Raw genomic sequence first — 15941 nt, 5'->3', positions numbered from 1 at the left:
ACCAATCCCAGCTCCCTCAGCCTCTCCTCGTAGGGCTGTGCTCAAGGCCTCTCCCCAGCCTCGTCGCCCTTCTCTGGACACGCTCAAGCATCTCAATGTCCCTCCTAAACTGGGAGGCCCAGAACTGAACACAGCACTCAAGGTGAGGTCTAACCAGTGCAGAGTACAGGGGCAGAATGACCTCCCTGCTCCTGCTGGCCACACCATTCCTGATGCAGGCCAGGATGCCACTGGCTCTCAAGTCCAACCCTTTACCAGGATTCCTCTATCCTAACATTAGATAAGCCAAGTGAATTGTCCACTTGGGACCATCACCTAAAGCTCTTTCCTGACCAACCTCCTTGTTTTTTGTCTTTTTTCTTCAGCTGTGTGTAGAAACTTTTCAGTGGGGATGCAAGGCTGTACAAGTCTTGCTTTTCTTGCTTACTTTTTTGCAGGCCCTTTATGAAAAGTGTACAGAAGCTACACTGCTGCTCCAAAACCTTTCAGAGAAGAAACAGACATCTCCTGCTTCACTCAAGACCCAGACTGCCCTCCAGGAGTAACTGCCTGCTGACTACCGTCACTAAGAAGCTTCACTTATCTTCATGAGGTTCATGGAATGGTGTGGTGCCTTATGGCATGCAGAGATAAGCTAAGCTACATGACATGTCTGCATTCATGTATTTGAGTGTCTCTGTGTGTATCATCCACATATTCCATTCAGAAAGCATACGAGAGCCCAAGGATGCTCACCTTACAAAACATCATGCCTGATTTAAGCATTGTCTAATGTTTTGTTCGTGGGGTCAGCCACTCTGCTAAGAGCTAGCCAGACTGATGGCAATTACAGCACTACCACCAGTAGAAAAATTGGATGAGCACTCCCATGTTATAAATGGGTGAAATTCCACCACTGATTTAGCTCTTAGTCAAAATAACACCTGTGTGAATGGGGATTTCAGAAGGCCCAGCCCTTTGCTTCTTAGTTCAGAGCATTTTCTCTTAAGAAAATATAGACATTAAAGACAAGGAATTCTGTGGAACAAACAACAAACAAACTCAAAACACAGCTGACTGCCATGGGCTCCCTCCTGTCAAAAATGACTGCAGGACATCAAATTCAGGGAGATTAGAATCATGGATTATATGGTCCTGCTCTGGCAGCGGGGTTGGACTCGAAAATCTCCAGAGGTCCCTCCCAACCCCTAACATTCTGTGATTCTGTGATGCTGAGATGGAGACACTTTTCACCTTTCCTACCCTAAAAAGACTGAGGCAGGACCTGTTGAATATTCATCTCTAGCAGCTGCAGACTTCTGCACAAAGCAGCAGCCTCTTAATGAGCCTATGCATGGCAGAACGGTTAAAATTACAATCAGACATTGTCTTTTAAAGGTAAACTAATACCCTACATGTAGCAAAGATGAAAGGCACCCCATGTACACCTCTGAGTCACTGAAGTTCCATACTTCTGATTGCATTAGGGTTGTTTTTTCCAGTATTTAATGTTTTGTTACCCTCGGGCTGCAGCTCTCTGCTCACATATCTGCGCCTAGCACCTTGCTAACACCTGGGAAATGTGGGGCAAAGATAATGCCTATCTCAAAACTTCGGTGCAGTTCCTTTTGCTACAGCAAAAAGCAAATTAGCACTATACATTTCAACGTCTCTAGCCTACAAAATCATCATCACAAAAGATGTTTCAGGCATGTTATAACGCTGGAAGGGTTTGCAAGGCCTGTCAGCAGACTCCTCAAAGAATTATTGAGCATGAATTCGAGACTCTAGGGAGTTTGAGGGGGATGTGACTGCCTCTCTCTCATTACACTAACATGATCTGAAAGAAAGGAGGTTTCTTGGCTGCTATAAATTAGCATTTTCAGTTCTAAGTGTAGTCTCCCAGTTTATAGCTGAAGCTGTTATTTTTTTTTGGGGTGTGTGTGTAATATTTTGTTGTTCCTGCATCCAATGGATAATAAAAGGTGCAGTTACTTGCATCTTTTTTGTGGGAAATAGAACTATCAACCTCAGAACTTTGTTTGCACTGCCATTATCACAGTGGCCAGAACAACAGTTGACTTTGTCCAGGCTTTTCTCAGCAACTGCTCGAATGATTCTTCAAATTGCAAAGACCAACTGCACTAACCAGTGGATGAGAGCTGTAAATAAGGTGCAGACACCCAGCCTCTTGTAAAATGAAGCCATTTGTCCCTGTTCAGAAGAAATTGATTGGGGTCACTCCAGAAAAAGCTATTCATTCTTTATTCTTGGCTCAGAGTCCCTCTTGCAGGCCACCCACTAGTACTAGTAAAACTATACATCCAACAGCTCAGTTCTAGAATAGTCAGGATTACCTCATCTAGGTAAGCATGTGATCAGCTAATGAAACACACCTCCTCAGCAAAGATCTTGGCACAGTGGTAAACTCAGGGTACATTAATCTCCTCCAAGTCACAGCAGCAACATTTGATGCTCCAGGATAGACTCCTGGGTAAGGAGCTTCCATCACTGTCAAAAAAACCTGCTTGTAGTGATGAAGGATGCTAGGAAGAAGGTTGGACTGGATGATCCTAGTGCTCCTTTCCAACCATAGCAATTAGATGTTGTGCTGAGGGATTTACTTTAGTCAAGGACTCGTCAGTGTGAAACTAATGATTGGACTCTGAAGGTCTTTTCCAGTCTAAGAAATGCTGTGATTCTGTGTGCCTGCAGCATAGTACTGAACAGCTCAGCTGCAGTTATGCTTTGCCCACAGCAGAGAGCAGTACCTCACTCCTTTGGGGTAGCGTGAACAGTTGTAGCACAGCACAGCACTCACATTGACACACGCCCACACCAACAGTTGGAGGAGCAAGTGTTTTTGTGCCGAGCTGCAGCTTGACAGAAGAACCAGCACACATCTCAGCAAAATTACACAGGTAACATAAGCTGATGGACAGCTCACATTTTTTTTTCTCCTATGCTTATTTTTTTTTCCCCAGGGAGAAAAATCTTTTGTTTTAAAAACAATGACAAGTTTGTGGAAGTATTTTACTGCAAACCAAGGGGTTTGGTCACCAAAAAAAAAAAAAAGAACCAAAGCTACATGTAACCATGTTAATTATATTACATTACAATGATGGTATACATTACAAGTTAAGTCTGTAAGTTTAAATATACATCTAGAGTTACAACTGAATGTACAGATCTTTTCTTTACAATACATACAACCAGGAATGAAAAAAAAATCCCCAAACCCCAAACCCATAAATAATGCCCATTTTACAGATGACATCTTTTAAAACTTAAACAAAAAGAAGGAGGGGGGGGAAAATAAAATAAAATCAAGAAAAAAAAATAAATCAACAGCTTTGACTGACTGCAGCTGGGGCATTTTGGTCCATAAAAACCCTTTCTAAAAATAGAAATCTTTTTTTTTTTCTTTTTCATAGCAGCAATGCTTTCTTTCAAGCATTTGGATACGAGTTAATTGTGAGCCCGTTTCAAATCGTTGTAGTTGACTGTAGAGATTTACAAAAGAAATTTCAAAATTACACTTAATTTATCTTCCAAATATGGAAGAAACAAACAACGCCCCACATTGTGGTATCCTGCAAGTGTCACACTGATGCTTTAAACGAAGTCCATCTGTAGTACGCAGACCACACGCATACCATTTGTTCACATAGTAAACCCACATAAATGAACTTGAGAAACACAATCTGCAACAGGGAAAGCTTTGGCGCTCACGAGATCTCATCAGAAAAAGGCACATTTCATAATATCCTCATCACGTTCAGATAGATCTTCAGGCAAGGCTTTTCAGAGCACGATGTTCAAACCGGCTTGTTCTTACTCCTACGATCTGCCGCGGCAGGCTGTGGCAGCAGTCACTCTTTTGTTTTTCTTTCCCGAGGAGACAGCACCGCTTTGGTGGGGGGGGGGGGAAGAACAAACGAAATGAAAAAGCCTGCAGAGCTCGTTTAGAGAGTGATGTGCTCTTCAAAATAGCTTCCAGCAAACAGTGTAGTTGAAATTAAGGCTGCAAAGCTGCCATGGTGGAAATGTGCAAATTCTCTTTTCAAGATGACTGGTCAACTGGCAGTGCCACCAGAAGGCCAAACAAAAATGAAAATAATAATAGTTGTTGTTATTATTTTAGGAGATAAAGAAAAACGTTCACAAGAAAGAGTCCACGGGTGGCGCATAGGAGAAGCCCAAAAAAGCCTCAGCGGCTTCCTTGACGCTGGCGGTGATGAGAATGCTGTCTGGGGACTGTCCGATGGAGTTGGGGACTGGCTCATCTGTAAACTCCGGATCAAAGTGTCGCAGGTCATTGGGGCCACTCTGCAGACAGGGAAGAAAAGGAAAGATGCAACACTTAGATTGAAACATTTCACGAGTACAAGGTTTCGATTCAAAACAGGGACAAGCAGCCTTGTGCTGCTAATCAGTGTCTTTGCCAGTTTCAGTGGTTTGCCATTGGAATGGGCTGCCCGGGGTGGTGGAGTCACCGTCCCTGGAGGTGTTCAAGAAAAGCCTGGCTGAGACACTCAGTGCCATGGTCTAGTTGGCTGGGGGATAGGTTGGACTGGAGGTCTCCCCCAACCTGGCTGATTCTATGATATGATTCTTCTCTTGTATCCTGGTGCACATTATCTCACTAAAAGCCAAGATTTAATAACACTACCTTCCAACTAAGCTCATGCAACAGAAACCAAACACAACACAACACCACTCTGCCACACAGCAACTTGCAGGGACACACACTTTGATCTCTGGGATGGTTATTAAATTTAGCTTAGAAGATGCTCAGAGAGTGAAGGAGAACAGCCTCCCCCACCAGATCCTTCTCTTTAGATGCTAGCATCCCATAAGCCACACTCGGGAAGCTACTTGCTTTCTAAACCTTACCTTCCCCTTTCATAAAATGGGGATAATGGGGATTATTTCTAAATAGCCATGCAAACAAAGCATGTGAGATGCAAACAAACCCAGATAAATTTAGATTGTTCATCAGCAATAATTCAGCTACTGCTTATTTTTAACCTTGCCTGCACAGCCACTGGGGAAGGAAAAGCTGTGTTCCCCAAACACAGCCATCCGGCCAGGTTTCCCTGGCTCCTAGGCACCCCACAGAGACCAGAGACATTCTATAATTAGAAGAGATACATACCACATTTGGGTTAAAAGGGGGTGTAATCTTCTTATTAATGAGATCATCCCAGTTAATTGGGGAGAAGAAGATGTGATTCTTAATCTCCATCTGTTACAGAGAGAAAAATCGATTAATTCAGACCCAAGTTAATGTAAACAGTATGGCTTTGTCATCCTCCTGTGCTGCTTACAGCAACTGGCCAGTTTGCACTTACAAAGTCCTCCTTGGCACCAAGCCTCTTTGTCCTGTCCTTCTGCAAAAGGCCTTCCAGGAGATGTCTAGCTGAGTTGGTGATGTTTGGCTTCAGCTGTAGGGGTTTGTTCAGGATGTTGTCATACATCTCTGCTGTGTTCCTGCTGTAGAAGGGTGGCTGTGGGAAGAGCAGAGTCAGGTTAATGAGGCTGACAGGCAGGGAGGGGGTTTCTTGTGGGGAAAGGACAAGTAAGCTACTTTGAGCTGTCATGAAGGATTTGCTGCTTACCAGGCCATAAAGCATCTCATAAAGGACTGCTCCAAGGCACCACCAGTCCACAGTCCGGTCATAGGGCTGCTTATGAAGAACTTCAGGTGCAAGATACTGTGTAAGATAAGGAAGAGAGCCGTGTTAGCCAAAGTGATTGTCATAAGCAGGAAGGCCTCCCCATTTTTGAGTGACAGCACCTTACTGAATTCCAGCAATAGCTAAGCTACCAGAAAGCTACAAGCTCTTCATAAAGGAAGAAGGCTCCAGAGATGACTGTCATACTCTAATGTGTCTTTGCATGTCCTCACTGGCAGCCTGATATTACAAGACCCGGAATGCCCCCTTCCCTGCTTGCCTAACCGGATGTAAATATACACAGCAGATGTTGGTTTTCACTGCCAGGTCAGCACTTGCTGCTGCTCTGTGAGAGGTGTGCCCAGTGGCCCTACCTCTGGCGTGCCGCAGAAGGTGGAGGTTGTGCCATTGTGCTCTATGTTTTCTTTGCAGAGCCCGAAGTCAGTCAAGACAATGTGGCCCTGGGAATCAAGCAGGATATTCTCTGGCTTCAGGTCACTGCGAGAGGAGATGAAAGAAGATAAGCCACCATTAGAGGAGCTACAGTGAGAACAACGTAGGTGCAACTGTTTGCAGAACTCCACTAAGGCACCAATAAAAAAAACAAATTAAAAGCAATTCTGAGCTCAAAATGAGATCAACCTTTTAATGATTATTCAACACAGCACATATGTTTTTGCAGTCTGACAAACTGGAGGAGGCTGCTTACCGATAGACAATGTTGAGGGAGTGCAAGTAGCCCAATGCACTGGCAATTTCAGCAGCGTAAAAACGGGCTCTGGGCTCCAGGAAGCAACGCTCCCTTTGGAGATGGTAGAACAACTACAGGAGACAGAGAGAACAAAGTTGGGTACATGGCGCCAAAGCCCGCTAACAATGCGCTTAATTAGACTCAACATATATAGCGAGGAAGAACAATAGCAGGAAATGGCCTAATGAACCTTTGGTAGTTCAAAACTTGGCAGGCTGTAAACATTCAATCTACTAACTTCTCCCCCCTGACCTTTCCCCTTGTAAATTCTTTCATATTTAAAAGGAAGGGTGAAAACAGTCTGTCCTACCACCACACACATTGATAGGAAACACCATTTCATTTTCTTACTGCTCACCTCTCCACCATTGATGTAGTCTAGAACAAAATACAACTTGTCTGCAGTTTGGAAGGAGAAGTGAAGGCCAACCAGGAAGGGGTGTTTCACGTTCTTCAGCAGGACGTTGCGTTCTGACATAATGTGCTTCTCCTGAAAACATAGGAAATCACCATTGTTAAGTACACTGGCTTAATAATGGTAGCAAAAACTCATCTGATGGGCACGACAATGGCATTGTGAAGAAGCAGCCTACCTCCTTCTTCTTCAAGATTGCTTTTTTCTGCAGGACTTTAACAGCGTAGAACTGCTCTTCTGCCTTATGCCGTGCCAGGAGAACCTAAAACAGGACAAAATCCTGAAGTTGAGCAATAGTGAAATACAGAGCAACTTGAAAACACAAGTGAAAACAAGCCTTGGTGTTAGCTGCTGAGAAAACTTTCTGTTAACTACATCCCTCTGGGTCGGTGCTGTTATTGCCACTCCTGCAGATGGATCTAGCCTGACGTTTCTATGTCTAGTTTATTTCTCTTCCAAAAGCTAAGTGTATGTTCTTCCCAGCACAGTGTACAGGACTCCCTGGCTCTTTCACGACTCTTTGAAACATCACCCTGCTCCCTCTCCCCACAGCTATGCAGGGAGCCTGGCGCTGGGCAGTGGGACATGCTCAGAACCATTTAAATTGCCACCATTTACCAAAGCCAATACTAACCTGACTCTTGGACATGACACAACAAGCACTGAAGAATAAGTAAACGACAACAAGAAAGAAAAAAAACCCTTAAGTTTACCTTTCCAAAACTGCCTTTTCCAATAACTTTTAAGAAATGGAAGTCAGATGGTTTGGCATGTGGGTTGGATGATGGACCAAGATTGATCTGCTGCGAAGGACTGGGCTAGAAGAATAGATAGAAAACACATTTATTAAAAACTTGATAGTGAGAATCTCAACATGTTGTGTCTTTTAAAAATATATATAAATAAAGTGACCCTAAAAATGGAGATTAGTAATGCTTCTTCAAACCAAAAATCTAATCTCCAGCTCGACCACACAGCTTAAATGCTTAGGTACTACCTAAGAAAAGTGTTAACAGTCATAGCTTACTCAGAAGTTCTCATTGAGGTCTAAGCCACATTCCATAAGGAAGTAACAGCTAATAAAGTTTTAGTGTTGAGGGTTTTTTAAACTTCTCTATGTCAGCAAAGAAGTTGTTTCACTCTAACTGGATTGCTCTCTTTTCCCTAGGCACATCAGTATGCTACAAGCTGAACTGCAGTAACACTCATGATTCTACTTTTGCTACACTTCTATTACTGGCTGATTTGATCTTCTAAAAATTCTTCAGCGAGGCAAATCTACTTACCGGTGGAGAAGGATTAGCATTCATAAGTTCAGGCTCTTGAGGCTGGGAGATTTTCAAGATAGTCTGAACTTCAGGGCTGCAAGGATAAGAACATGCATGATTAGAAGAGCCACCAGCTGCATCAGGCAGATCTTTCCACCAGAGGGCATGCACATAACACGAATGAGGAGGTTTACTTCGCGCTATTCCAGAAGGCAAATGAAACATCTATTCGACTGAGGGACTAAATTAATGTAGACGAAGTAAATGCTGCCATGCAAAGAAATGTACTTATACAGTAAGTACAGTTCAAAACAGGGATGGGTGCCTATAAATCCCATCCAACTCATTTCTCCCAAACACATCTCACAGGAACTGTTGCCAGATGAGTAATACCTCAAGGAGATCAATTAACTCTTCCGTAGCAGTCATGCTAGAGGCATTACAGTAAACAAATCTCGTTGTTTTTCCTTTGTGTTTTTCTTTAACTAGATCTCGTAATACACAGTGATAGCTGTGACTGAAATGCGGGCGGAACTTCTGATACTTACTGCTTGCATGCATAGGAATTGGTGGCTATCTTCTGAATAAAGTCGTTCAGCCCCATTCTTCTCTGCTTCATGAAAGCTATAACGTAAAAGGACAGGAGAAATAAAATCGTTAAGCCGTACTGCGAGAAAAATCACAGCCTCCTGAGCACGGTCGAAGAAGCCCCTCTGTAGCTCACCGATAAGGATAGCCACCATCCCCCTCATCTTTGAGTAAGTCAAGGTAGAACCAGACGCCTCGGCTGCCTTCACGGTCATTTTGGAGCGAAGTCGGTAAGAAATAAGGAGCTCCTCCAGCACTACCGCCTCTCAGCAGCGCTCTACTCCTGCGAAGCACCCGACGCCACTTAAGTGGCGGCGAACATGGGCGGGACCGGGGCGGGGTGGCGACACTCAGCCCGCCCCTCCCCGACGTCCTGGGCGGGTGACCGCCTCCGAGGACGAGCGCTTCGGTGCTTGCTAGCGCAGTATCTCCAAGCCTGCCCCCCAGCGACATCCCTATCGCGCAGAGCATCCACTTGCACAACCACCAAATAGTGTATTTGTTTTTCCTTTCCGTTTTCTCCACAGCAACCTTCCGCAGCCCCGTTTCTCAATGGCCCTCTTTTTATCCCGGCCCTTTACTTTTTGGTGTGGTTATATAAAGCTGAAATCTGTCTCTATGCTGGACTAGCACCTCTTCCTAAAGTGTGCCCCTCCTTTCCCCGCCGCAGCCCGCGTCCGCTGTCGGGTCCCGCCGCCCCGGATGAGCGGTGATAAGGGACGCTGACGTTTCCTTGAAGGAGCCGCAGTGACTCAGGAGAACAAGATTTCCTGCCCGATTTTCAGTATAACAAACAAATTTCCCTTCTGTGCACTGCCATGGTCCCGGTCGGGATATTACAAAAAGGAAAAGGAAAAAAATCCATTTAATAAGAAGGGAAACAAGTTTAAAAAAAAAGAAAAAAAAAAAAAAAAAAAAAAAAAAAAAGCAAGCAACCAACCAAAAACCAGTCCCCTAAACTTGGAGGAGAGCGCAAAACCAGCCTGCTCCTCAGTTTTGTTTCCACTGTGCACGGTCATTTGGGACACCGTGTACCCGAGACTTAATGGCTCAGCCGCTTCCGTGCGGCCGCGCCAGCGGAGCGCTGGTGCATGCACGAAGGTGAAATGATGCCGAAGACCCCCTCCCGTGGGGCGCAGGCAGGCACACTCAAAGGTACCACGGCCTTCTTCCCTTTCGTCCTCCCCCCTGCAGCCCTCGCACGGGCAGGCGCGGCCGTGGGCTGCTGGGCTCCTGCACGCCGGTGGAACTTTCCACCCGACGGGGCGTCACTCAGGCGCGCATCTCGGCTCGCTGCCGGCGAGGAGGGCGCTGGGCTGAGGCCAGCCACGCCAGCTGCAACGTGCCCCCGTCCTCCCCCAGCCCGAAGCCTTTTTTACATTTTTTTCCCCTCCCTTTTTCCTCTCCGCAATCGCTGCCGCTGCTGCCTTCCCCCACCACCACAGGGGGCCGCTGGGCCACATGCCTTGGCTGCTGCCTCATCCGTCTGCCTGGGGGTGGGGGGGTGATGGCAAACACGCCGCACAGCAGCCGTCAAAGCCTGCAGCTCACCCTACGCAGCGAGACGGATGACCCGAGTACAGAGATTAACCCCCACGAGATTGGCACAGGTTTTAAAAAGCGCTGCAAAGGGTTTACAGCGATCAAGCAACAAGGGATGCTCGCCCGCTTCACTCGTCTCTGCACTGAGTATCCTGTGTCCTCCCCGGAGCGGCGAGGGACCCTGCCTGCCTCCGCCGCCACACTGCGGGGGGAGTAAAAGGGAGCCGGCCCCAGTAAAGGAAAGGGCGGCGGGAGCAGCGAAGGAAAGCTGGCTGAGCTTGGCAGTTTCTCTCGGTTATTGCTTTCCTCACTGTTGCAAAGCAAAACTGCCTCTTTAATTAATAGAAAACGACACAAAAACCCCTCAAGCCATAATAAACTAAACGACCCAAAATAAAAAATAAATTAAAATATTGGGATAGGAGTAGCAAGTCTCCCCTGCTGTTAACTGCTTTGAAGTGCTGCTGTTAAAAACTCCTCGAGGCCCGCAGCTTTGAGAGAAACCGGGAATCCCGTCCCTTGCTCGCTGCTGCTCCCCCGGCATCTCCATCAGAGTTCCAGGACGTGGCGCCCGCAGCCGGGCCGGCGGCGCTGCGACTCCTGCCAGCTGTAGGCACAGACAAGCGTCTCCCAGCCCCCAAGCAGTCTCTTGCAGTCTCCCTCTGTTTCTGCACAACCTGTCACGGGCTGCAACCCACCTTCCTCCTCCTTGTTCTGCCGCGGGCCCCCATGCTGCCTGTAAGCACCCACGGCGCAGCCTGCGCGTGGCCCCACCACTGCCCTGTGACAAGCGGCAGCATTGCCTTCGCCCCCGCTTTACACTGGTTCTGGCAAAGGTTGCGCTGCTCTTCCTAAGGCACCTGGCCTTTTTCTATGCCAAACGCTGCTTGTGCTCTAACCCGCAGGCAACCCCTTGCATCTGCCAGCGCTCCATGGCGCAAGGGCCACGCTGCTGGGGGCGGGGGGGGGAGATTTTACCCTGGCAGCATCAGATGTCCCGCCAGCAGATCGCTGAACCCACCTTTCAGCGACGACTTCTCCTCTTTGCCCCTCATCTCGCTCCCTGCCGGGACCGCGAGCTCGGCGCGGCGGCGGTGAGGATGTAACTGAGCTGCCGGCGGCCGCCGTAATCCCAAATAACTCCCCTTCCTGGCCGGGCGGCCAGCAGGCAGGAGGGAGGCGGCGAGGGCGGCCGCCGCTCCCGCTGACCCGTTTATGGACGCAGTGTCGAGGACGGCTGACATGCAGCGGCGTTATAAAGTTCAGCACGGGCCGCCCCGCACACTCTGCCCCGTTGCAACATCGCCCTCAAAATTACTGTAATCAGCAAGCACATACACACGGGCAACGGCGGGGGGAGGGGGGGAAACAGGGTGGGGTGGGGTGTGCTACTCCGGACCTAATCGACCTGCCGGCAGCGGCTAACCCTGCCCCACGGAAGGACCTGCCCACGCTGCCCCTCACCCCCCGCAAGGGCACAGTGTGAGCGGCCGCGCACTCGAGGCGCTGGTCCAGCACACCCCTCCTCAAAGGGCTCCAGGACGGGTCGGGCACAGACGGAGTGGGGGGCTGGGGAGCTGCCTCTACCCGCGGGGGTCGGAGGGCTGCGGCTACCGGCCGGGTTTCAACGCCCGCCGGATAGCGCCGGGGCGGCACCGGCACTCCGGTCCGACCTGGCACCCAACGCCTTCCGCCGACAGCGCCCCGGCGGCGCCCCTACCCGCGCGGCTCTGCTACCCCGCCGCCTGCCACGGGCCGCCCCGGCGCCGCGCACCCCCGGCCGCGCCCCGCTGCGGGCAGCGGCTGTCCCTGCCGTCCGCCCTGCGGCAACCACCTGCCGCTTCACGGGGCCTCCAGGCCCCTCGCCCTCTCTCCCTGCCGGAGGTGCTCGTCCTCAGGCCCGGCGGCGGGCGCTTCGCGGCACGGACGTCTTTCATGTGGAAGGCAATTCCTCCCGTGGGACGAGTTGCCAGTAGTTATAACTCATGCGGCGTTTTAGAGTAGTGAACTGTCTTCTCAGAAGCCGGAGGTTTAGCTTAAATGCCAGCGCGTCCCAAAGCGGTTGGAATGGACTACACAACTGACGGCAAGCTGGAGCACCTCTCCTTTGAAGAAAGGTTGAGAGAGTTGAGGATGTTAAGCCCGAAGAACAGAGGACTCCGGGGAGACCTTAGAGCGTATTTTGAGTACTTAAGGGAGCCTATAAGAAAGATGGGGGCAGTTTTTGGACAAAAAGTAACAAAGTAACAGCTTTTAGCGATTTTAAAGTTATCTTTTCCAGCCTAAACAATGTAACGACTCTGTGAAAGAAGGTAGCTTTAGAATCATAGACTAGATAAAAAGGAGACATTGTTTTTAGAACTAGGCTGGCGAAAACTGTCCAGAGAGATGGAAGAAGATCCATCCCCAGAAACATTCCAGATCAGGTTGGATGAGGCTCTGAGCAACCTGATAGAGTTACAGGTGTAACTCTCAGGTTCACTCAGTTCTGCTCACTGAACTAGGTCCCTTCCAATCCGAACTATTCTTCTGCTCACTGAACTAGGTCCCTTCCAATCCGAACTATTCAATGGTTCTATGATTAAAAACTTCTCTACAACGATAGCAGTAGACACTTCAACAGGTGGTAAGAGAACAGAAGGAAAGAAAGGGCACCCAAAGATCCTCTTATTCAAAAGCCAGTTCTTACAGAAAAGCATCAGACATTGTGAGAATCTCAGTAAGCTGCAAGGGCTGCATCACAAAGTTGTGTAGTCAATGGGCTAAGAGTGTACAGCTAAAAAGTAAATCCAGTAAATCAAAAGATTAGCAGTAGTTTTTGTACTCCTGTTACTTTTCTCCCTCAGGCTAAAACTTGGATAAATTGTCCTGCACTTGTAAATTAATGACTTTCCTAAGCACAATGAATAAAGCAGAAGGTGGCTGTTGAAAATAAAAAGGAAAGGGACACATAAACTCTGTTACACAACTCCTTGTCACAAAATATGTGCACACATAAAAGGTGGAGGGCAAAAAAATTGACTACAAAGGTGATGTGTCTGATTTGGAATGTTCCTGGAACATAGATTCCTGGGAGGGTTGTTCTGGGGGCAAGTCACTGAATAGTTGCCTGTTCTTGCCCTCTCCCTTAGCCACACCTTATGAGGTGTGGCTGGTAACCTAGTCAGACCTACATGGACCTTGGGCTGCCCGGGGAGGTGGTGGAGTCGCCGTCCCTGGAGCTGTTCAAGGCAGGATTGGACGTGGCACTTGGTGCCATGGTCTAGCCTTGAGCTCTTGGTGATCTGTGAGGTCTCTTCCAACTCTGATGATACTGTGATACCTTCATTCTGATAGTCTCCCCTTAAGAGTGGCATGATGCTGGGTTTTAGTCACAGAGTTTTACCAACTGACAACCCCCCAGGATCTTCTACTTACTGAAAAGAAGAAAAAGAACCAATTTGATTTGTAACCTGATGTAAATTATTTGACTCTGCCCAGATAACTGTTCCATTCTGTAGTAGCACAAAGGAAACAGGTGCTCATCAAGGTCTTCACCATGCCAGCACCCAAACCAGGGCCCTGCTGATAGACTGAAAGATGCTGCAGAAAAGCACAGGCTCAGGTGGAAAGAGTGGGTGACTTAGGACGGAGTAAGTGTAACATTCTGGCATCTCAGTATGGCTATCCACCCCCAAACCCCCTCACCAGATCACATGGCAACTGAAATTTGTGAGCTTGCTTTCTGCCTCAATCCTCAGTGTCCACAGTGGAGGAAGATTTATGAATGTAATTCAGTGCCTCAATCATTCAGGGATTATATTCTCTGCTTCCAAAGTTCAGTTTGGCAATTAATTCATTGCTGAGTGAATAAATGAATGAATGAATACATTCCTGCTTACTTATCTTGGTGATTCAAGACCTTAGGATGCATCCTGGCTGATTCTGGAAAGAATCTTCCCCAAATTTGTCAAAGATTTTCAGCAATATTTGACTTTGGGTTGATTCAACAAAGATGGAATTCCAGCCTTGGACTGCAAGACTGATATAACCCCCCAAAAGCAAAAGGCAATGTCCCTTCTAGCAGCATCTGCCTTCTGAAGCAAGATCTCAAAATCTTTTATTTTCCTCCTATAAATCCCAAACAAACAAATTCTTAGCTCTGACCTTGTGATTAAGTTTTATGTGTAACAGACAAAAATTTCAGTCAAAACCTTCAGGCTGCCCTCACAAGTGATGTCTACAAGTAGCAGCAAATAGATAAGGAAGTGAATAACAGCTTTAATAACAATCCCAATGGGGATTTTAAATCAAGGCTTCGAATGCTGTTATCGGGTCTGCTAGCTGCTGTTCTGACAGGAGGTTTATTGACTGAGGTCCCTGTTGATTTGGAAACATCTTAATTGATTTGAGTGTCATATTTTGCCAAACACTAATTTGAAACATCTTTTATTTCCCTTTTCTGATGCTCACAGAGCAGGTTTACTGCATTGTCAATAAGAGGCTTTGGTGCCAAGGGATTACACTCACAGGATCACAGAGTGATGCAGGGATGTACTGAGAAAAAAGTAATTCCTGTCCTTGTAGAAAGCAGTGGAAAATTACAGCATCCTTTAGAGGCACTGACCTCTGGTTAAAATAGTTGATAAATGATGCTCTAACTTCCATTTTAATTCCAGCACACTGATTTGGGTCTTACGGAGCTGTTGTCTCTGCAACTTTATGAGCAAATGTTGTAGGTGTTTTAGCCTGTAGCAGGGAGGTGACAGCAAAAGCAACACATTTGTATGCCTTGTTCTGAGTGTGCCCCCCCTCAAACTGGTATAAATCCTTGCAATATTGTGTAGCCTTTCTAGTTTAGAGTCCTCACAGAACCAGATACTTGAATTCATTGTTGTAATTAATTTAATGTAGAATCATAGAATCAGTCAGGGTTGGAAGGCACCACAAGGATCATCTGGTTCCAACACCCCTGCCATGGGCAGGGACACCCTACCCTAGAGCAGGCTGGCCACAGCCTCATCCAGCCTGGCCTTAAGCACCTCCAGGGATGGGGCCTCAACCACCTCCCTGAGCAACCCATTCCAGGCTCTCACCACTCTCCTGCTCAACAACTTCCTCCTCATGTCCAGTCTGAATCTCCTCACCTCCAACTTTGCTCCATTCCCCCTAGTCCTGTCACTGCCTGATATCCTAAAAAGTCCCTCGGCTTTTTTGTAGGGCTCTTTCAGATCCTGGAAGGCCACAAGAAGGTCACCTGGGAGCCTCCTCTTCTCCAAATGTGCTGTGGTTACACAGAATCGGGCTTTATCAAAGCTGAATAATGCTGGTATAGTAAAGGAGGTGAAAACGTAAGATGGAAGAGCAATTGAAAACAGAGCTTGTGATAAATATCAGGAATCTTAGTGATACTGTGAATTTGGGCTGCTGGGCTTCTTTGGTCACAAGGCAGCCTAATGTGGGAAGCCAGTACGTGCTGCAGAACGAATACTGCCAGCATGCAGTGTCTGCTGACTCTGACACTCACATTTTTCCTTCCAAAACTTCAGCCTTTGAAAGATGAGAGCAGAGATGGATTGAGGCATTTTCTATCGAGGACACAATCTGAACAAGTTTCCCTGTACCTCTCACTTAACATATGTGCTAAACTACAATAGCTGATCCAATTTAGCTATCCCATCATCGGTCTTTCCCTTATCTCTTCATCCAGTGTTCCAGGAGGTGTTTGCTACCATGCTATC

At 47.4% G+C, this 15941-nt stretch overlaps 1 protein-coding gene across 4 annotated transcripts in view; it reads right to left on the bottom strand.

Annotated features, from left to right (window-relative positions):
- Positions 1-2993: 2993 nt before the first annotated feature.
- The window catches only part of SGK1 (serum/glucocorticoid regulated kinase 1), an 85135-nt gene continuing 72187 nt past the window's right edge, over positions 2994-15941 (bottom strand). For 2 of the 4 annotated variants that reach the window (XM_064169136.1, XM_064169138.1), the window contains 11 exons: positions 8640-8715; positions 8110-8185; positions 7537-7641; positions 7002-7085; positions 6767-6898; positions 6367-6479; positions 6032-6155; positions 5601-5696; positions 5334-5489; positions 5138-5227; positions 2994-4308 (listed from right to left, as the gene is read on the bottom strand). In XM_064169136.1, the coding sequence (XP_064025206.1) occupies positions 4141-4308; positions 5138-5227; positions 5334-5489; positions 5601-5696; positions 6032-6155; positions 6367-6479; positions 6767-6898; positions 7002-7085; positions 7537-7641; positions 8110-8185; positions 8640-8715 (1220 nt within the window). In that variant the 3' untranslated portion in view covers positions 2994-4140. Of the gene's footprint in view, positions 4309-5137; positions 5228-5333; positions 5490-5600; positions 5697-6031; positions 6156-6366; positions 6480-6766; positions 6899-7001; positions 7086-7536; positions 7642-8109; positions 8186-8639; positions 8716-8815; positions 8967-11242; positions 11500-15941 lie in introns of those variants that run through there. The other 2 variants (XM_064169137.1, XM_064169139.1) reach the window with 2 other exon arrangements.

This window comes from Pogoniulus pusillus, chromosome 31 (assembly GCF_015220805.1).
Source record: "Pogoniulus pusillus isolate bPogPus1 chromosome 31, bPogPus1.pri, whole genome shotgun sequence".
In the NCBI taxonomy this organism is placed as follows: Eukaryota; Metazoa; Chordata; class Aves; order Piciformes; family Lybiidae; genus Pogoniulus; species Pogoniulus pusillus.
This window is presented reverse-complemented; position numbering and strand designations above follow the sequence as displayed.